This window comes from Elephas maximus, chromosome 4 (genome assembly GCF_024166365.1).
Source record: "Elephas maximus indicus isolate mEleMax1 chromosome 4, mEleMax1 primary haplotype, whole genome shotgun sequence".
Taxonomy (NCBI): domain Eukaryota; kingdom Metazoa; phylum Chordata; class Mammalia; order Proboscidea; family Elephantidae; genus Elephas; species Elephas maximus.
In genome coordinates this window covers 143,138,019-143,162,140 of record NC_064822.1, presented here as the reverse complement: position 1 = coordinate 143,162,140, position 24,122 = coordinate 143,138,019, and the positions used below count along the sequence as shown (strand labels likewise).

The 24,122-nt window shown below is 35.9% G+C and overlaps 1 protein-coding gene across 1 annotated transcript in view; it reads right to left on the bottom strand.

Annotated features, from left to right (window-relative positions):
• The window catches only part of PTPRQ (protein tyrosine phosphatase receptor type Q), a 253,498-nt gene that overhangs the window by 68,014 nt on the left and 161,362 nt on the right, over window positions 1-24,122 (bottom strand). The window contains 5 exon segments of the mRNA XM_049881583.1: window positions 3,490-3,712; window positions 4,496-4,654; window positions 8,084-8,150; window positions 14,067-14,311; window positions 17,438-17,624. Of these exon segments, the coding sequence (XP_049737540.1) occupies window positions 3,490-3,712; window positions 4,496-4,654; window positions 8,084-8,150; window positions 14,067-14,311; window positions 17,438-17,624 (881 nt within the window).

The window sequence follows — 24,122 nt, the reverse complement described above, 5'->3', positions numbered from 1 at the left end:
AAAAAATTTGACAAAATTTACATAACAGAGTAGAGAGCCCGGAATAGACACACAAGAATATAGTCAACTGATCTTTGACAAAGGAGCCAGGGCAATTCAATGGAAAAAGGATACCCTTTTCAACAAATATTAGAACAACTGGATATTCACATTAAAAAAAAAAAATGAATCTAAGATACAGAACTTTTATCTTTAACAAAAATTAACTAAAAATTGATCGGAACTAAATGTCAAACACAAGCTATGTAACTTTCAGAAGATAACACAGGAGAAGATCTAAGTAACTTTGGGTTTGGCGATGACTTTTTAGGTACGACATGAAAATCACAATTTATAAAAGAAAAAATAAGCTAAATTGGGCTTCATTAAATTAACATTTCTGGTCTGTAAAAGACACTGTGAAGAGAATAAAAAGACAAGCCACATACTGATAGAAAATACTTGCAAAACACATCTCCGATAAAGGAACTGTATCCAAAATATACAAAGGACTGTTAAAACTCAACAGTATGAAAACTAGTAACCCAATTACAAAACGAGCAAAAAATCTGCATAGATACCTCACCGAAGAAGACTGCATAGATATCTCACTGAAGAAGATATAGAGATGACAAATAAGCATATGAACAGATGCTCAACCTCAGATGTCATTAAGGAATTACAAATGAAAACAACTGTGAGATATCACAACACACCTATCAGACTGGCTAAAATCCAAGACATTAACAGCATCAAATGCTGGTAAAAACGTGCAGCAACAGGAACTCTTACTCATTGCTGGTGGGAATGCAAAATGGTACAGCCACTTCAAAAGATGCTCTGGTAGTTTCTTACAAAGTTAAATGTAGGATTACCATATGATTCAGCAATGGTGCTCCTAGATAGTTAGCCAAATTAGTTGAAAACAGATGTCCACATAAAAGCCTGCACATGAATGTTTACATCAGTTTTATTCACAACTGTCGAGGATTGGAGGAAATTAAGATGTCCTTCAACATGAGAAGAGAGAAGCAAACTATGGTACATCCATACAATGGAGTGTTACTGAGCAACAAAAAGAAATAAGCTACCAAGCTATGAAAAAGGCATAGCATTGATTTTAAATGCTTATTTCTAAGTGAAAAAAATCCAGTCTGAAAAAGCTACATACTGTATGATTGTAACTCTATGAAATTCTGAGAAAGAAAACAATAGAGACAGTGAAAAAATAAGCAGTTACCAGGGGTTCACAAGGAGGAGGAAGGGGTGAATAGGTGGAGCACGGGGCATTTTTTATGGCAGTGAAACTATTCTGTATGACATCATAATGTTGGACACATGACATTAGACATTTATCAAAATCCATAGAACTGTACAGTACAAAGCGTGAACCTTAAAGTAAACTATGGACTTCAGTTAATAATAGCATAACAATATTGGTTCATCAGTTGTAAGAAAATATACCATAGGAATGCAAGATGTTAATAAGAGGGGAAACAGTGCTCAGGGGCAAGTGGGGGGTAGGGGAACCTTTTGTTCTTTCTGTACATTTTCTCCATAAACCTAAAACTTTTCTAAAAATTTAAGACTGTTTTAAAAACTGTCCAAACTCATGGACGGTTAGCAGTTTAAAAGTATTGTAACATCTCCCTTATAAATTTGCTTGGATAAAATGATTTAATGTCTGTGTGAAAGTGTGTTGCAATAACATACTCTGCAAATATAAGGCATAATAACTGTTGTACCTCAATCTCTTTTGAAGATATCAGTGAACCAAATTTAGAAATGGTCATATAGAACACATCTTGTTCACATGTAAATAAATTAAGAACGACATTTCTTATTTGTGTGTGTGTAGAGCTTTATTCCCACCTTTATGTGTTTTTATGACATTTGAAATAGAAAAAGGGTACAGAAGAGAGTCAATTTTACAAATCATGTGGTGATTCTAACATTCTCATTGACAACTTAAATTGGCCTCATTTAAACAACAGACACAGGCATTTAAGAATATAAGCCAATGCACATTAATAAATTGTAGTGCATAATGTACTCTCAAATTATTATTTTATTGATCATATTAAGTCTGTTATGAAAACAAATATGCACAATAAACAATAACTTGAGTAAGTATTAAAATTTGTGTGTACCTTTTTTATAACTGTCATATGTGTAATGATTAAAAGTCAGAAAATAATCTAGAATTTGCATTAAAGTAATTAAATTTAATAATATATGATAGAATTCATTTTTTGATTAACTTATCGATCTTATTTTTCTAATGGTAACCCAGCCTATGATGTCAATAAAGAATTTAATAATGTTTTAACTAGCAGGCATAGGTGAAAGCTTCTGCATTTTTCAAATGTAGCAATAAAAATTATATATTAAAAATCAAATAAGGTTAAAATATTTTGTAGTCTTATGACACAGAATAGTCAAATCAACAGAAGAAAATAACAAATATATCAAAAAAATTAATGAAGTCAATGTTTTTTAACACAATTTTATTTTTGAGAATATACACAGCAAAATATACACCAATTCAACAGTTTCAACATTGATTTTTAATATGATATTAGATTACTAGGGTCTATAAAATGTGAAATATTAAAGTAAGTAGTAAGATTTCTATCACTCATTCAGATGTTTGATGGTAGAAAGAACAGGTAACTATTGCTATGTCTCAGATAATTACAAGAATAGGGTAGTGTTTCTAAAATCCTATACATCCTCATGCATGGCAAAATAATGAGTAGAAAACACAAAATATTACAAATTAGTCACATTACCTTCTAGAGGAGGAATTAAACCCTTCTACCTGTTCATAGTTAATTTTTATTTTTTATTTTACCTATGTGTTTGGAAACCCGGGTGGCATAGTGGTTAAGTGCTACCGCTGCTAACCAGAGGGTTGGCAGTTCAGATTTGCCAGGTGCTCCTTGGAAACTCTATGGGGCAGTTCTACTCTGTCCTATAGGGTGGCTATGAGTCGGAATCGACTAAACGGCACTGGGTTTGGTTTTTGGTTATCTATGTGTTCCGGTGGCATATTTTCCACCTGTCCTATGTTGCCACATCAGATTATAATTATTTTTAAAATTTTGCCTAATTCCCTTATACGAAAATTTTTATGGAATGTAAAGGCAATGTGAACCAAATTTCTTTTATCACCTTATATGGTGAAATATTTTAGGCATAAATAAATTATTGCTATAATTAATGATAATGTTGACAATCTACTAAGCTCAAGAATTGTGTGAAAATTGGGAATCAACCTATATTACTAGTTTTTAACTGAAATTTCTTGTTGACATTCCTAATACCTTAAGAGGAAATTGAACTGATATTTCTTGTTTATTTTTATGTTCCTAATGCCTGAAAAAGATCATGTTAAATGTTGGATGCCCAGCACTTACTGGAAGGAGAAAGGAGCAGTTGGATGGATGAATGAAAGATGGGTTAACTAGCTTGATAACACTATTCATGGTAAGCATAAGGTACACTTACAAGTATTGCTTCTTTGGTTTCAGAGGGCCATTGCAAGTTTTGTCTTCATTGCCAGGAATCATACATGCATTATCAGAACCAATGACATAGATTTCTTCATTGCCACTGAACTTTGTCTTTCCTTCTGTACATGGAGGGTTAGGAAAGCCTTCATTTGTAAAATATGGCCTTGGTTTATTAAAATATGCATCATACCACTTAGTTACATTTCCATCATGCTGAGCTATTTTCAGAAAATAAGAGAATAATGATTACAAATAATATATGAATGTATTTTTACATTTATAAAGAGTGTTTCTATAACTGCATGAGGGAAATCTGGATAAAACATCTGTCACTTTATGAACCACCTTGGATGATTCAGTTGATCTAGCTAGATACGCAGGTAACTCCATCACTCATGAATCTATAGGCATTGTTGTGGAGAATGACTTTCTCAGGTAGAGGGGGAACACCCCTCATTCAAAGAGTAACTCTCTTGCTAATACCTCCAAATAAGCTATCAAGACTCCATTTTGCCAAAATCGAAACAATCTACTAGCATATGGAATATATAAATCACGTACTTTAACTACTCTTTATCTTATATGTTGGAGTCCCTGTGTGGTAGAAATGGTTAAGTACTCGGCTGCTAACCAAAAGATTGGTGGCTTGAGTCCACTCAGAGGTGCCTCAGAAGAAAGGCCCAGCAATCTACTTCCAAAAAATTAACCATTGAAAAGCCTATGGAGTGCAATTGTATTTTAACACACATAGGGTCTCCATGAGTGGGAAATGACTCAATGGCAACTGGTTTGGTTTTCTTTATTATCTTACATGGTGAAATATTTTAGGCATAAATAAATTATTAGTATAATTAATGATAATGTTGACAACCTACTAAGCTCAAGAATTGTGAGATAAATTGAGAATCAACCTCACGTTACTAATTTTGAACTAAAATTTCTTAAGCATTCAGCAATTCACACTACACAATTTCACAAAGTAAGCTGACATTTGATAATACCTCCTGTTTCTGCCACTAATACTTGTACGTTTTTGATTGGTCCATGATCATCATTATAGTAACATACTGGCATTCTGATTGTAATTGTTGTTGAAGTAACAAGCAGTTTTCCAGTGGCATCATAAATAGGGGTTGGTTTAGTTTTTGGTCGTGCTGGAGCTGTAAGAAAAGAAAAAATATATATTTGCTATAGTTTTTAGTTTCTGAAGAGAAAAAAAAGGTAATTTGCAAATAAAGTAATGGCAAACACAAATATCAAATTAAGTAGAGTTTTGTTTTGATACAACATACATTTAGCAATTATTATCTCCTAATGGTTTTTTTACTGGGTAATGGCGTAATTACATATTAGAGACTTGTCTGAGATAATGGGGCCACGTGTGATTCTCAGACATACGACTCACCTTCACGTATTAAAAAAAATTCAAATTATACATGGTCTCACTGGCACGTAATTTTCACAAATGTGTGAATATGATTTCATGAAACCAATAATTTAGTATAGTTCTTTTTTTTCTTTCACTTCCTTTGGCTAACTTACCAATTACCATTCTAGTTATACTAACACCAAAATGAACATCTATCCCCTCCCAGAGTTAGTCTATGACAAACATCTGGAGGTCATCCTCCCATATATTTCTCCATAATCATATACAGGCACATAAATAATGGACTCATCACTGTTTAATTTTTTAATGGGGCTATATTATACATAATTACCCTATATCTTGCTTTTCCCACTTAAATATAATTTGTTTAAGTCTTTCCAACTCATCAGGTACAGTGTTAATCCATTCTTCTTAATGATTATATTATAAATTATGGTGCTAAATAATTTAGTCAGTTATTCCTCTAGTGATGGGAATTCACTTTTTCTCAAGTTTTTGAACATTTGCTACGGTAATCACCTTGCACATTTTGCCTTATTTACTGATCCTCCTCCGCCCCCTTGCCCCACAAGTGAAATAGATTCTCAAGAGCAGAGCTTCTGGGACAAAGGATGTATGTGTTTTTAATGTCAATAGATACTGCTAGAATGGTTTCTGAAAGTGCTATGATAATTCACATTTTATCATCAACACATAAAAGTTTCTCCAAAACCAATGTTTTGTAAAAGCTTCATTTTACCTTATAGTTGTTTATTCTAGCTTTTTGAGCACTGGTAGATTACTTAACCAAATTTTTCAATTTCCATATTTATAAAATATTTTTCTAAAATCCTCTAAATAATTCCACAAGATTAGCATTATTATCTCCATTTTATAGAGGAGAAAATGGGCCTTTGTCACACACTTATCAAAAGGGAATATCAAGATTTAAATCAAATTTTCTTGACTTGACACTTTAGCTCACTCCATTCTTTTGAGCTTCAGATTCAAACTCAGACTTCCTACTTGATGCCTCAGTTTGAGTCCTCTGAGAAGTAAAGGCTATGATGAAATTAGATGTGTGAGAGGTTTACTCAGGGAAACGCCTGTGAAGAATAAAGGCAGAGGGAGCAGGGGTAGGTGGGCAGAGTCTCAGACCACAATGCAGGCCTGAGACCTGTGAAAGAGGAGAAGGAAGGAGATTCAGTAGGAACAGCTTCAGATTTCAGGGTAGTCTGAGAAACTCTGGACCAGGCCACTGGGGAGGTCCCAAGCAAAGGATGCCTACTAGAAGGATCCAGCACTGAGCATTGCCATCCATCTTGAATTATCTATTAAATGCAGATTTAACAAGACTTCTATGCATTCAGAGCCCTGGTGGCACAGTGGTTAAGTGCTACGGCTGTTAACCAAAAGATTGGCAGTTCAAATCCACCAGCTGCTTCTTGCAAATCCTATGGTGCAGCTCTACTCTATCCTATAGGGTCGCTATGAGTCGGAATTGACTCAATGGCAATGAGTTTGTTTGCTTTTTTGGTTACTGTGAATTCAATACTCCATGCCACTAATAAAATCATGCATATTACTAGAAAAAAATGAAATTCTCTAGGACCCCAGCACTGCTACCAGTGTTCATACATCATCTCTCAATGACTGATCATGAATCTACCTGCCCTACCCAAGGGAGGGAGGTCAGAAGTGATTATCTTTACCTGGGGATGAGAAAAGCACTTGAAACAGGGAATTTTACTACTAAATATAATGCATTTACTGCTACTTGCATACCTACATGTCTGTCCCTGAGTAACAAAGAAAAATAACAAAGCTCTTCTAATAAGGTCATTTTGTAAAATAACTGATTTTTGAAGACTTTACGTATTTATACATTAAAATCACCAAAAAAACCAAACCTGTTGCCGTCGAGTCCATTCCAACTCATAGCGACACTATAGGACAAAGTAGAACTGCTCCATAGGGTTTTCAAGGAGTACCTGATGGATTCGAACTGTTGACCTTTTGGCTAGCAGCGAGCTGTAGCTCTGAACCACTACGCCACCAGGGTTTCCATACATTAAAAAGTACGTAATTTATTCATTAAAACAGAAAAAATTAACACTTATAAATAGCATAGTTCTGTAGCACTACAATTATATCAGCTATCCACTGATGACAATATAAAATTCATCAGCGTCATCTTACAGTGAGTATTTCTCATTCTTAATAGTATTAGCTTCCAGGTTCTGTTCTAAGGGTTTTTCAAAGATTATGTCTTTAAATCCTCATAAAAACTTGTGAGATAGGAACTGGTGTTATCTCCATTTTACAGGCTTAGAGAGGTTGAGAAACTTGCCCAAAGTCAAACAGATATCAAGTGGCTGATCCAGGATTCAATCTCAGGAAGGTTAACCCTAAAGCCAGCCTAAACCTGGTAATTTAATCCCTATGCTCTGCTATCTTTACCAAGGACTGAGAAAACTTATTTTTTATTCTCGAAAGAGAAGCATTCAGTGGAATTTTACTAAAAGTCCATACACTTCCTTCCCCCCCCACTGTGGTTTTATGGCCCATTTTAGAAAGATGGCATAATCATTTGCTTATTTTCTGTCTCAGGAAGAGAAAGCACTTTGAAAGGCTGGATAGACTTAAATCTCTCTTACTCTTTTATTTTTTTTTTTGTTTTTTTTGCAGGGGTAGGGGAAAGTCTGAATTTTACTTTTATTTTCTACTAAAAATACTTGTAATAATGATGAATTTGATAGATTTACTATATAGTCAGAATCATAACATTAAATATATGATAGGAATTCAGTAAACACAATTTGATGAACTGAAAAGAATCTGACTTCTAAGATAGAGTCAAGGAATCTAATTAGAATTAATCAAATCTCGTCATAGGCGATTTAAATAATAAGTTTTCTTTTCAATAAAAATTAAAAAACTTAAAATAACAGATTATAAAATCTCCTTCAGAAAAGTTTACATTTAGAGGAAAAGAATTACGAGATACATAGCAGGTGGGTGTTCTCTTTTTTTAACATGATAATTTGCATCATTATTCAGACATTTAAATTGTAGCTTTAATAAGCATAGGCATTCTTACTTAATATATATTCATTATATGAATATGCATCATTTCAAAAGCTTGTCAACACCCTTAATGCTTATGTGCAACTCAAATCATAATTACTATTTGATTAAGACAACCGCATTTCATGTGTACCTTTAATATCCATGGTGATTCTCATCTGAACCTTTGGTCCTGCTCCAGCACTATTGATCGCATAAACCTAGAACAGAGAAACCTTTTGTTACTTTTTCAAATTATTGATTATGTGCATATATTCCAAATGATTATGGTTTTCTATAACTTTAAAAATAACCACACTTTTAAAAACAATTGCTTATACTCTACTAATTACATATATTTTTAGTCACTTAAATGAATACAGTGTATGTAGGAACAATGTGACAATAATGTATTTCTTAAAACTGATGTTCTGCTACTAAGCCCTGTGAACAAAGGCTGAGTGATCTAAACAGCCCTATCACGGAGATCAGGAAAGGACCGTGGCTCCAGTTTGAACTCGTAGGAGGAACAGAACAGAAAGGCCACTATGTCTACACTCTCTCTTAATCTACTCAAACACCTGTTCCTTCTCTCTGTAGCTAGGAAACTCTGATTTTCTTTAAATCCATATTCAAGATCTTCTTTTTTTTCTTCTCAGAGATGAAATCCTATTCCTTCAGCCTCCCAGTTTTCCTGTATTAAATCATCCCTCTGAAAGTTGCCCTTCATGCCCTTCTTCACCCCTGCCCCAAGGTAACCAAAGCTATAACCTGCATAATTGCAGCATATACTCATAAAACACTTCTGTTTGTAGGTACAGAGTGTGATTTACACAAATGTGAAGCCTTTCAATTGACTTTGTGTTTAGGAAGCTGTAGACACAGAATCTTCTTTTATTCTCTTTATCTCGCTGTATAAAATAAAGACCATGTCCTTGGCCAATTTTTATTGTACTTGGCGAACACCATTCAGAATATAATGTTTATTGGACCCGATTAATTTGTTTTATGCATTAGTGGTTCACAGCAATACACCTTCTACACCATAGTTACTTTGAAAATGTTTTATTGGATTAAAATTATAATAACTTGTATGATATGGTAGGTATAGTAAATAAACCAAGCATATAAAATGTAAAAAATGCATAAATGAAAGTTATTGGAATTTATACATTTTTTAAAAAAGGAAGTATTCAAAATAAAAGGCAATGTTACAGTGTGCTTCATATTTTTCTTTACAGTACAATCTAACATTTAATTGACATAATAAATGAAAACGTTGCGAAGTGTTTCTCCAACTGCAGTGTGCAAAGAAGTCATTTGGGAACCCTGTTCAATGCAGACATGTAGATTCTGATTCAGTATTAGCAATAGCCAACACTGATATCAGCGCTAACTACCCACCATAACTATAAACACATACTCCTCAGGATAGTCCTATAAATAAAGTTACTATTCTTGTGTGTAATTTTTCAGATAAAGAAACAGAAGCACAGACTTGAGGAAAATGTCTAGAAATAGAAAGTAGCAGAGGCAGGATTATATACTATTGTCAGGTGCCATCCATTTCCAGAGCTGCTGGGTGGGTTCAAAATGCCAGCTTTCCGGTTAGCAGCCGAGCACTTAACCATTGTGCCACCAGGGCTCCTTAATATACATACATATATGTGTATATACATGCCGTTGAGTTGATTCTGACTCATAGCAACCCTATAGGATGGAGTAGAACTGCCCCACTGAGTTTCCAACAAGCGTCTGGTGGATTCGAACTGCTGACTTTTTGCTTAGCAGCCAAGCCTCTTAATAATTACTCTACCAGGGCTCCTATATATATGTGGGAAACCCTTGTGGTGTAGTGGTTAAGTGCTACAGCTGCTAACCAAAAGGCTGGCAGTTCAAATCCACCAGGCGCTCCTTGGAAATTCTATGGGGCAGTTCTACTCTGTCTCACAGGGTTGCTATGAGTCAGAATTTACTTGATGGCAATGGGTTTGGTTTGTTTTTTTTTAAATATATATATATGTATATATACATGCATACATATATGTACGTATGAATCTATGTGTGTATATACATACACATATGAATTTAAAATCTATATAAATATATATGAAATTATATATAAAATTCTTGTTGTTATGTGCCATCAAGTCGATTTTGACTCATACCAACCCAATACGACAGAGTAGGGCTGTCCCATAGTGTTTTCTAGGCTGTAAACTTTACAAGAGCAGATTGCCAGGTCATTTCTCCCGAGATGCTGCTGATGAGTTCAAACAGCCAGCCGATCTTTCAGTTAGCAGCCAAGTGCTTAACCACTGCACCACCACAGCTCCTTATATATGAAATTAAGGTAATATAAATTATTAATAAAAATGTTCTGCTAAGCACACATATAATCATAAATAGTTGTTACGAGGATTAGATGCTAAGCTACCTGAAGATTTAAGTTGAATTGTATGTTGCTTAGAAGCTGATTTTCTGAACGATGTAATTCTATGTGATACAATAATAGGCAAAAAAAAAAGAAGCAAATTCTGTGTGTACATTTTGATGTGTATTAACTCAAACATTTATGTTCTAAAATGGGTAATTTGGAATTAAGGTATAAACTGCTATTAGCTTTCAGTAATGTTGTTGTTGTTGTTAGATACCGTCGAGTTGGTTCCGACTCATTGCGAGCCTATGCACAACAGAACGACACACTGCCCGGTCCTGTGCCATCCTTATAATCGTTGTTATGCTTGAGCTCATTGTTGCAGCCACTGTGTTAATCCACCTCGTTGAGGGTCTTCCTCTTTTCTGCTGACCCTGTACTCTGCCAAGCATGATGTCCTTCTCCAGGGACTAATCCCTTCTGACAACATGTCCAACATGTCATATATAAATCTCGCCATCCTTGCCTCTAGGGAGCATTCTGGCTGCACTTCTTCCAAGACAGATTTGTTCCTTCTTTTGGCAGTCCATGGTATATTCAAAATTTTTCGCCAACACCAACAATTCAAAGGCGTCAACTCTTCTTTGGTCTTCCTTGTTCGTTGTCCAGCTTTCACATGCCTATGATGCGATTGACAATACCACAGCTTGGGTCAGGCGCACCTTAGTTTTTCAGGGTAACATCTTTGCTCTTCAACACTTAGAAGAGGTCCTTTGCAGCAGATTTACCCAATGCAATGCATCTTTTGATTTCTTGACTGCTGCGTCCATGGCTGTTGATTGTGGATCCAAGTAAAATGAAATCCTTGACTTCTTCAATCTTTTCTCCATTTATCATGATGTTGCTCATTGGTCCAGTTGTGAGGATTTTTGTTTTCCTTATGCTGAGGTGCAATCCATACTGAAAGCTCTGGTCTTTCATCTTCATTAGTAAATGCTTCAATTCCTCTTCACTTGCAGCAATCAAGGTTGTATCATCTGCGTAACACAGGTTGTTAATGAGTCTTCCTCCAATCCTGATGCCCCATTCTTCTTCATATAGTCCAGCTTCTCAGATTATTTGCTCAGCATACAGATTAAATAGGTATGGTAAAAGAATACAACCCTGACGCACACCTTTCCTGACTTTAAACCAATCGGTATCCCCTTGTTCTGTCCGAACAACTACATCTTGATCTATGTAAAGGTTCCTCATGAGCACAATTAAGTGTTCTGGAATTCCCATTCTTCGCAGTGTTATCCATGGTTTGTTATGATCCACACAGTCGAATGTCTTTGCAGTCAATAAAACACAGGTAAACATCCTTCTGGTATTCTCTGCATTCAGCCAGGATCCATCTGACATCAGCAATGATATCCCTGGTTCCACATCCTCTTCTGAAACCAGACTGAATTTCTGGCAGTTCCCTGTCGATATACTGCTGCAGCCATTTTTGAATGATCTTCAGCAAAATTTTGCTTGCGTGTGATATTAACGATATAGTTCTGTAATTTCCACATTTGGTTGGATCATCTTTCTTGAGAATAGGCATAAATATATATCTCTTCCAGTCAGTGGGCCAGGAATTTGTCTTCAGTATTTCTTGGCATAGACGAGTGAGCACCTCCAGTGCTGCATCTGTTTGTTGAAACATTTCATTGCTATTCCATCAATTCCTGGAGCCTTGTTTTTCACCAATGCCTTCAGAGCAGCTTGGCCTTCTTCCTTCAGTACCATTGGTTCCTGATCATATGCAGCCTCTTGAAATGGTTGAACATCGACTAATTCTTTTTGGTATAGTGACTCTGTGTATTCCTTCCATCTTCCATTGATGCTTCCTGCATCATTTAATATTTTCCCCATGGAATCCTTCACTATTGCAACTCGAGGCTTGAATTTTTTTCTTCAGTTCTTTCAGCTTGAGAAACACTAAGCATGTTCTTCCCTTTTGGTTTTCCATCTCCAGCTCATTGCACATGTCATTATAATACTTTGTCTTCTCAAGATGCCCTTTGAAATCTTCTGTTCAGTTCTTTTACTTCATCAATTCTTCCTTTTGCTTTAGCTGCTCGATGTTCAAGAGCAAGTTTCAGAGTCTCCTCTTACATCCATCTTGGTCTTTTCTTTCTTTCCTGTCTTTTCAATGACGTCTTGCTTTCTTCATGTGTCATGTCCTTGATGTCATTCTGCAACTCGTCTGGTCTTCAGTCACTAGTGTTCCAGGTGTCAAATCTATTCTTCAGATGGTCTCTAAATTCAGGTGGGATGTACTCAAGGTCATATTTTGGCTCTCGTGGACTTGCTCTGATTTTCTTCAGTTTCAGCTTGAACTTGCATATGAGCAATTGATGGACTGTTCCACAGCCGGCCCCTGGCCTTGTTCTGACTGATGATATCGAGCTTTTCCATTGTCTCTTTCCACAGATGTAGTCAACTTGATTTCTGTGTGTTCCATCTGGTGAGGTCCATGTGTATAGTCGCCGTTTATGTTGGTGGAAGAATGTATTTGCAATGAAGAAGTCATTGGTCTTGCAAAATCCTGTCTTTCGATCTCCGGCATTGTTTTTATCACCAAGGCCATATTTTCCAACTACTGATCTTCTCCTTTGTTTCCAACTTTCACATTCTAATCGCCAGTAATTATCAACGCATCTTGACTGCATGTTCTGTATCTGTCAGTTTGTCATACTGTGGCGTCTTGCGTGTTGCTGTGATGCTAGAAGCTATGCCACCAGTATTCAGATACCAGCAGGGTCACCCATGGGGGACAGGTTTCAGCTGAGGTTCCAGACTAAGACAGACTAGGAAGAAGGACCTGGCAGTCTACTTCTGAAAAGCATTAGTCAGTGAAAACCTTATGAATAGCAGCAGAACATTGTCTGATATAGTGCTGGAAGATGAGCCCCCCAGGTTGGAAGGCACTCAAAAGATGGCTGGGGAAGAGCTCCCTCCTCAAAGTAGAGTCGACCTTAATGATGTGGATGGGGTAAAGCTTTAGGGACCTTCATCTGCTGATGTGGCACGACTCAAAATGAGAAGAAACAACTGCAAACAGCCATTAATAGTTGGAACCTAGAATGTACGAAGTATGAATCTAGGAAAATTGGAAATCATCAAAAATGAAACGGAATGCATAAACATCGATATCCTAGGCATCAGTGAGCTGAAATGGACTGGTATTGGCCATTTTGAATTGGACAGTCATATAGTCTACTATGCTGGGAATGACAACTTGAAGAGGAATGGTGTTGCATTCATTGTCAAAAAGAATATTGCAAGATCTATCCTGAAATACAACGCTGTCAGTGATAGGATAATATCCATACACCTACAAGGAAGAACAGTTAGTACGACTATTATTCAAATTTATGCACCAACCACTAGGGCCAAAGATGAAGAAACAGAAGATTTTTATCAGTTGCCGCAGTCCGAAATTGATCAAACATGCAATCAAGATTGCTTTCAGTAATAGTTGTGTAAAATTCATGTGAATTTCAAACATGTAAATTGTTATTTCTGTCTTTGGTCCTATACGGTTGCTATGAGTCAGAGTCAACTCAACATCAACAGATTTTTTCTTTTTAAATCTATTTTCTGTTGGCATGTCTTAAACCCACAAGAAGATAGAGGAAATGTGTACATAAATGGCAATAATTTGAACACTGAGTTTCTAAATTGACTTTTTTATTTAGATAAATTATTAAAATTTATGAATGCTTACACTGATATTGTATGTATGTCCACCTTTCAGTCCCTCTAACACTGCAATGATGGTTGTGTCAGTTTTCTGGATAATACTGAGGTTGTGAACCTGGACAGCAGTAGGATCATCTTCTCGGTATACCAAAGCTTGATATACTTGTATGTTTCCATTAGGTTGAGATGGAGGAAGGAATGTCAGCTGAAATTTTGTAACTTCATCTGGTATCTTCTGAAATGTCATGTTATTAGGTGGGTCATTGGGAGCTAAAATGAAATATTTATCAATTAATATTTTTATAAATGTATGTTCTTTTTGATCTTCATAAAAATGCATTTCCTTCAAATTCCTATTTTTAAGAAGAATATTATATATACCCAAAAACCCAGTGCCGGTGAGTCGATTCCAACTCATAGCAACCCTATAGGACAGAGTAGAACTGCCCCATAGAGTTTCCAAGGAGCGCCTAGTGGATTCGAACTGCTGACCCTTTGGTTAGCAGCTGTAGCACTTAACCACTATGCCACCAGGGTTTCCAAATATTATATATATATTATTTAAACCATATAAATTGTGATGGAAACAAACAAAAGGCCAACGTGTCACAGAATCACTGACATCTCTTTATCCATAGAAATCATAATGGTGATCCACTTTGCTTGCTTATTTATTTATTTATGTTGCCTTCTACATCCATTTGTTTTTGTACAGAATGCATTTCTGTGGCTTTTTGAACTTTTTGTTTTAACATAACAAAGACTCACAGGGTGTTGCAAAAATAGCACAGACAGTTCCATGCAATCTCCCCAGCTTCACCCACCGGTGCCATCTTATATAACTGTAGAATAATATCAAACCAGGAATTGATATAGTTACAGTATTTTTAACTGGACTAAAGATTTTATTCAGCTTTCACGATTTTTACTAGCTTTCGTATGTGTCTATGTGTGTGTGTGTGCAGCTCTTTGTAATTTTATCCCCTGTATAGATTCCTGTAACTGCCACCACAGACAAAATGCAAAACTGTTTCATCATCACAAAAAAACTCCCTTGGGCTACCTCTTTGTACTCCCAGGCTCCCTACAACCACTAATCTGTTCACCATCTCTATAGTTTTGTCATTTTGAGAACGATGTTAGCATAATGATCTTGTCCATGCAAGCTGTTGTATGTATCAATAATTCATGTCTTTTTATTGCCGAGTAGTGTTCCATTGTATGCATTCCCTAGAGCTTCTTTAATCTTTGAAGGACATTTGTGTTGTTTCCAGTTTTTTGCTATTATGAATAAAGCTGCTATAAACATTAGTGTGCAGGTGTTTGTGTGAACTTAAGTTTTCATTTCTCTGTTATCAGTGCCCCAACACTTGACGTGGTAAGTGCATGTTTAGTCTTATAAGAAAATGTCAAACTATTTTCCAGTGTGGCTATACCATTTTCCATTCCCACCAATGAAGTATGAGATGTCCAGTCTCTCTGCTCTTTTCCAGCATTTACTATTATTGCTTCAAAAAAAAAAAAATTTATCAGTTCTAATAAATGCACAGTGACAGCTCACTGTGGTTTTAATTTGCATTTCCCTAATGACTAATGATGTTGAAAATTTATCTTATCAGGTGCTTATTTGTCAACCATATCTCCTCTTTGGTGAAATGTCTTTTCACGTCTTTTGTCTGTTTTCTAATAGATTTTTTGTGTTGAGTTTTGAGAATTCTTTATATATTCTAGATACTCCAGTTTATTTTTGATAAATAAACTACACTTCCAGTTAGACTATCAATAAAATGATATATACATTATTTTATGAATATCAGAGCTAGTTATTGCTAAACAACATAATTAGTGGTCTTTATATGAATGAATGATTGAATAAATATACCACTTTGGTCAAATTAAAATGGATGCATTCTATCATACTAAGGAAAGAATTTCCATGAAGAAGGCTGTTAATATTTGGCTGTCAATAGTTCAGATGCTCAAGGTTTATTATCTTGCAAGCATCTTTATAGATAGTGCCCTGTAGCAAGCAAAAAAAAAAAAAGTAAACAAATAAATAATAGTGAGAAAAGAGAGTAAACATGTTATGGTGTCAAATATTACACTTTAAATAAAAAAATGTATAACTAAAATAAAGATAATTGGTTCAGGAGGCTTATTTTCACAACATTTGATGTTAAACATTTTTATGATAGACATAAAATTTCTTTTTATTAAAAATGCTTCTTAAAAATAAGTTCAGAATTAAAGTTCAATAAGGGAAGGGATTATCTGAATGTTGGACAGAACTTCCTGTGCCACAAATATCTTTGGTTTTACATCTAAAATTCCACTTTTAAAAATGCAGTAAAAATTTATCAAACTATAATATCCTTGGGAGAGGTAGCACATTAAAATGTGACAATTAACACTTTATGGTGCACATGTGAAAAAGTTCTTTAGCATCTTTCCTCAGAGACAGACATGATGGGGCAGAAGTGCAAGGAAACCAGATAGCTGGGCTAAAGGTTACCACGTGGTACTGGTATGAAAACAGGTGGAACTTTAGGGTGCTTAGGATAAACTTTACCTCAATATATAATCATGATTTTACAGAAAAATGGAAAAAGAATATATCATAGTGAAATGACTAGCTAAAAACTTTTTACCTTCTATACTTACCTCACAGATAGCAACAAATAAACTATGGCAACACATCCTTTTATCTGCTTTTTCCAATGATATGTCTGGTGGCAAAGAACATCAGGAGTCTGAAGGAGGATGGGGCAAGCTCATTCTGGGAGGGTGACTTTCCACATTTAATTCTTATTGGTTACAATCTTATTATTCACTCAGACCCTGCTCATAAGCACTTGAGGAAATCTGCATGGGTTCTGACATTCATCAAATAGATAACATAATAAACATGTCACTTGGCTAAGAAAACAGCTATGGTAAAATGTCCTGGATTCTAATTTTGAGTTCCAGATTATTTAATAATAGAATATTCTTACCTTAATTTACAATTAAATCATGGGACAGAAATAATTAGGATAGAATTTTAGATGAAACATTATTGGCTATAGACAGTTACAAAACTAATCTGGTTCGCAAAGTAGCTCAATTTCTGGAATGTTTACCAGTTTAAATACGTGCAAAAAAGTATACTGGATTCCTTATTAGAAACTATTTTGTTTCTGTGTTTACAAGAACTGGATATTTTACATAATTCCACTTTGCCTTAAAAATGTAAATATAAAGCTTCATGTTAATTGCAGTATGTCCTTGAATTTTTTTATTTATAAGCTTAAAAAGTTCCTGGTAACACATACCCTTGGGGGGGACAGAGGATGAGAAACTGTAAGAAAGACAGCTAACTTTCAGTCAATTTTTAGCAATGATGAAAATATGCCTTACCTGATTCTAAAGTGGTAACAATCACTTCATCACTCGACTTTCCTTCTACATACGCAGCACTAATGTTTCCGGTGAATGCAGTGACCACCACGGAATACCTTGTGAATATTTTTAAATCTTTAATTTCTATGGTTTTATTTTCTTCATTTGACTTGATGAAGGAGATATTAAATTCATCACTATCTACCTACAGGAAAAAATAGTTAACAACTAAGGAAGCACCAGGGGAAGTCCAAATCACCAAAACAGAATACGAAGCTACATGAAGTGTATTTATCTTGCCAAGATTTCTAATTGTTTGGTTTTTGTTTTGTTTACAATCTGATCGCCCTGGGAAATCTAAAAGGTTACTTTTCTAACACTTATGAGTCATTATTTCAAGTGAAAATAAAAGGGAAACAAAAATCAACCAACCGCCATCATTCAAAACAAATGAACAAGCAAAAAAACATCTCTGAAGTCAGTGAAACTCTGCTTTTTTAGGCCAATGTTTTGAAGAAGAAAGAACATAGGTTTTGGTGTCCTGTCATCAAGGGTTCAAATTCCAGCCTGGCCACTTAATAGCTCCTGTACTAGGTCACAAGTCATTTATGCTCTGTGTCTTGCTTTCTGTGTACATAAAATTGGGGCAATAACACATATTTGTAGTGTTTTGTTGAGGTTTAGATGGAATAGATGTGAAATAGCTGATACAAGATTTTCAAACTTTTGACTGTGACCCACACTAGGAAAAGTGTTTTATAACATAATTCAAGCTATATGCATGTATGTGTGTATGTATAGACATACAAACGTCATATACATATAGTGTTATATAGATAATATGTATATATTTAATGTGTTATATATATAACATATTGGGGGCCCTGGTGGCAGAGTGGTAAAGAGCTCGCCTGCTAACTGAAAGGTTGGTAGTTTGAATCCACGAGCCACTCCTTAAAAACCCTATAGGGCCATTCCACTCTGTCCTGCAGGGTCACTATGAGTCAGAATAGACTCAACGGCACAGGTTTGATTTTTATATAACATTATATAATATTATATATATATATAAACAAGTCTCAGAAATAAACTTTATGAAATGCACTTTAATATTTTCTTGCTTTTTTATTTTATTCCAATTCATTTTAAAAATGTTGGTCATGAGTGCAGTTTTAAAAACTCTGATCTAGCATATGCTTTGCAGTGGGTATGAACTCAATTGTAGAAAACATGATTATTAAACGTGTACAAGTAAGTATCATTAAAACCAAAACAAACCCATTGCCATCTTGATTCTGACTCATAGAGATCCTAAAGGACAGAGTAGAACTGTCCCGTAGGGTTACCAAGGAGTGCCTGGTGGATCCAAACTGCCAACCTTTTGGTTAGCAGCCATAGCTTTAGCCACTACGCCACCAGGGTTTCAGGTGTGTTAAATATAGGTGTAACATTGGTTCAAATATAGTCTGTCTTTGATAATCGTTGTTGGGTGTCATCAAGTTGATTTAGACTCAGCAACCTCATGTGACAGAGCAAAACTGTCACATATGGTTTTCTAAGCTGTAATATTTACAGAAGTAAATCACCAGGTCTTTCTCCTGCAGAGCTGCGGGGTAGGTTCAAACCTCTGACCTTTCTTTCAGTGAGCAGCCAAGCACTTCACCCTTGCGCCACCAGGGCTCTTTGTCTTTGACAGAGGTCTGGCCTATTTATTTTAGGGATTAACCATAGCTAAATGTTCCAGCCCTAAAATGGAAATGCTTTCCCTAAGATGACCATCAGAAAATTCAATGACCTATTACATACGCTGCTCTCAGGCACCTGAATTAAAACACTTAAAACCCAGCTGTACATGCTGTTATTAAGTGATTAAGTTCACTTTCAACTTGACTCTCAGTCATAGCCTTGAAAGATGTTTATGTTTTGTTCAGTGTGTTCTTCAAATGCCATTCTAAGAGCTTTAACTTAAAGTGTTGCTATGAGAAACACAGCAAAAGGCTGATAGATAAATAACCCCTGCATTGTATAATCAAATAGATAGTTCCCATCTTAGGACAAAGTAGTAAAGGCAGATGCCCCACTTCTCTAACATGCTAGAAAAACAAATCACCACAGCAATCAGGATCAGGCATATGTACCCACTGGAGACATGTGTGTATGTGTGTTTAATTAGTTGCCAACATTTAAATATCAGGAGATTTCATACAGAACCCAGCTTTCTGAATTCTCCTTACATTCATGCTGGGTAACAATTACTTAGAGATGAGTGATGGTTGATCCCAGTGATGGGGCATGAGTCTCCAATTCATTACAGCCTCCCCCAGTGGACTTCACTTTAACTGAAGATTAATGTTATTTGCTTGACGGCTACAGCTCTTTGAACTTTGATTTTATAGAGTTGAGTTGACTTCCCAAGATTTCGTAGCTACTGTATTCGTCGCTGAGATATAATTTGAACCCAGGTCTTTCAACAGTTCAGAAGTCTCTATACTGCCACTAAGTCATTGGACCTGATTTTTTAAAGTGAAATTAAAATGTTCCAATGCTTTCCATTAAGGAAGGAAAGAAAAAAAAAAAAAAACAATACCAAGTAGTAAAAATATAACACAGCATGAATTATGATCTACAATACCTTGGAAAATTATTTAATAAAATTTAAACAGGATAATTGGTCCTCAAATTCAGCATACACAAAATCCATTTTGTTTCTTCATTAAGTATGTGCTGAATGAATAAAGGGATGAGTTAAATGACTCTAATTAAATGACTCTACTGGATGGTGCAAACGGTTGTCTTCTTTGTTGTTGTTAACCACTATTTGTCCTGTTACCCAAGACTGAAGCCTCAGGCACTCTGGACCTCTCATTTCCCTTCAATGAATTGCAAGTGTGGTCATATACTATTTGAGGATCTACTCATTGCCATCCAGTCGATTCTGACTCAAATATTTCATATTATTATTGAAGTACGGTGGTTTTATATGTAAGCACCAGTAATTACACTCTGATCTATTTTCTCTCCTCTTATTCTCTCTCCTCTTCCTGACCCACTACTACCACCCTTCTCACCTGGTACAACCCTACTTATTGTCAAGTCCCAGAACAAAGTTAACTTGATCTGTACAGTCTTTCCTATATCCTATGTCCTCTACTACAGGAACTTTACTTTGTTAGTTTATATTTCCCCCAAAACCTCACATCTCACATTCTATAATGAGCTGTTTATATTCCCATGTCCCCAATCGTAATGTGAGCTTTGTGAAAGCATAACTTTATTTATTTTATTTTATTTTTCATCCCTGTCTTGGTAAACAGGAGCTGCTCAGTAAGTATTTATTGAATGAAAGAATCTAGGAAGCAGACAACAAATGACCACAAAGTGCATTAAACTATTTTCCTATTGAAGTACTTATGCTTATATCTTTACCCATATATCTTAATTTAAGATTGTCAATTTTTGCGTAATTTCAGTATTTTAAAGGAATAGTTTCAAGTCCTTTTGGCTAGTGTTTTCTGGCAGAGGCCCAATCTGTACCATAAGTCTTAAATTGAATGACACATGTTCTTCCCTGGTCTGGGAGCCAAAGATTCTTGAATGTGTACATATTTATGAAATGAGCCACAGATAAGCTCTATAAGGACAGTGATCACATCATACTTGTTCATGTACCCAGCACCTAGCACGCTGCTGATATATTGGATGTATTTAAAAATATGTGTTGAATAAATGAAGGAATAAAATAAATGACTCTTATTAAATGACTTTACTAGGTGACACAAATGGCTGGCAGTTCGAACCTACCCAGAGGCACCCCAGAAGACAGGTCTAGGGAATTGCTTCTGAAAGGTTACAGGCTTGAAAACCATATGGAGCAGTGCTACTGCACACATGGGTTGCCACAAGTTGGAATCAACTTGACAGCAACTAACAACAGCAACATCACTTAGTTCTAAAAATCTCAGGGAAACTGTGAAGTGCTAGAATCTGTTTGAATTCTTGCTATCTTTTATCCACAGGGATTTTAGTAAGCTTATATTTTAAATTGTCAAATTTTATTTGGTATTTGGCAGTTTTTCCTTTCTCCTGTCACACCATGGTTGGCTGGTTTTAGGCAGATCTAAGCTATATGAGAAGTTAGCTTTTCTGTGCCTCAGTTACCCCTTCTGTAAAATAAAGAGAATAATGTTTGCATCACAAGTTGTTACATAGGATAAGATAAAATAAGACAATGCAGAAGAAGAGGTTAATGTGTAACTAATGTAAAATAAATAATAAAAATATTAGTTCTCTCTTTCCACCCATATTTCTTTCTTTGGCTCGCTCATTTTTAATTTCAGTAAAAAGGCTAAGAGATAGAGCACAGCTTTGGTATTTTATAATTTGCTTCTAGTGCACATTCCCAGGATGTCATCCACATTGATTATTTTTGGCTAATTATGTACTAAAATCTTCACAAATATGCTCTAAAAAAGGAACATGAACCGAAGGCTGAATGAGAGAACAGATGTGCCAATAATTTCCTAAATTTCCTGATAATGATGACTTGTCTTTTGAGATAGAAGTATTTCCACTTAAAAAATAAAGCAAAACTAAAATTATAAAATGCACAGAGACAGAGGCAGAGAGAAAGGGACAGGAAAATTGAAAATAAGACACCTAGTTCAATGTATCTGATGTCACCAGAAGACAGCAGTCACCAAACCCAGTAAAACCCAAGCAGGACACCAAGAAATCCGATCCTTCTCTTAGCTGACAACTCTGCATTGTCTACGTTGTTGAACAGCCTGTCTTAGGTGGAAGTCTTGCTTCTCACATATGGGTTTCCTTCTGTCTGTCTGGCTACCCCAACTCAGTCTTTTCTGCCCTATTATTTAAATGTTTATGTTCCCCAGGATACAATCCTCAGGTCTTCTTCTTACTTTACACACTCCTTAAGTAATCTAATCTACTCTTATAATTTCAATTATCTCCTAAAGAACAACACATTCCAAATCCACATAGCCAGAAATTCTCTCCAAAGTTCCAGATTCACATATAATACTTCTCATCAAGGATTCCCAGACATTACAAACTCAGCTTGCCCAGTGTGGAACTTATTTTTCTCCTCAGATCTGTTCCTGCTCACTCGGCCACTTCTTGTTGTTGTTAGGTGCCGTCAAGTCGATTCTGACTCATAGTGACCCTATAGACCAGAGTAGAACTGCCCCATAGGGTTTCCAAAGAGTGGCTGGTGGATTTGAACTGCTGACATTTTGGTTAGCAGCAGGCTGTTAACCACTATACCACCCGGGCTCCTCATATGGCAACTAGACATATAAATGGCATCCACTTCTACCCAATTTCCCAAATCTTTCCAAACATCGTTCCTCTCAATCATTGTTTTTCACCAAATCCTTTAGATTTAAACTATTTTTCATTACATTATCTCACTATATTTACTCTGCCCTTGTCTTTGCTTGCCTATTTTACACTTACAGTTTTCTGTCTCTTTGCCTAATTTGCATCCAACTTGCACTGCCCTCAAACTGTCCTCTGCAGTGCAAACACACTGACTCTGTAAACTAGACATCTACATTATTTTGCTGCCTTAATTCCTCAGTTGGTACCTGAATGCCCTTAAGTATACGACATATATTTTATAGTCTCTGCCTCTCTAGCTTTTTTTTTGAGTGCTGTGACCTGGGATTACTCAACTCCTTTATTTTCCTTGAATGAGCCTTACTCTTTCACACCTCTATTCCCTATTCTCCTATTTCCTGTTCTGCTTCAGTTACTTTTCAAGATTTAGCTCTGGTGTGATCTTCTCTGGGAAATACCTTCTCCAATGCCTTCTCCCTTTTCTTTTGGATTATGGGTCCCATTTCATTGAATTTTAGAACAATATATTGTTGTTATTGCTGGTTGCCCAAGAATCAATATGGACTCATGGCCACCCCATGTGTGCAGAGTCAAATGGTTCCACTGAGTTTCCAAGGCTGTGACCTTTCAGAAGCAAATCACCAAGTCTGTCTTCTGAGGATCTTCTGGGTGGATATGAACCACCAATTGGCTAGTAGCCCAGTGCTTGACTGCTTGTGTCACCCAGGACTCCATCCAATATATTACTATCAAAATAATCACTTGTTTATATCCAGTGGAGCTCTGGTGGTACAATGGTTAAACACTGGGCTGCTAACCCAAAGGTTGGTGGTTCAAACCCACCAGTTGCTCTGCAGGAGAAAGGTGTGGCAGTTTGCTTCCATAAAAGATTACAGCCTTGGAAACCTATGGGGCATTTCTACTTAATCCTATAGGGTCACTATGAAACGAACTGACTCAATGGTAAGGGGTTTTATATACAAGAGTTACACCCTGAGAATAAATGTAATAATAATCATGATAATAATACTTAACATTTATTGAGTGCTTACCATGTATCAGGCAATGTTCTAAGTTCTTTATGCATACTAACTCATTTAAACAACAACAAAAAAAAGCCAAACCTACTGCTGTTGAGTTGACTCTGCCCCTGTAGGATAGAACAGAATTGCCCCATAGGGTTTCCAAGGCTACAATCTTTAAGGAAGCAGATTGCCACATCTTTCTCCAGTGCGGTAACTCGTGGATTCTAACTGCCAACCTTTTGGTCAGCATCCAAGTGCTTTAACCACCGTACCACCAGGGCCCTTTTACTAATTCATTTAGTTCTCACAAAATCCCTGTA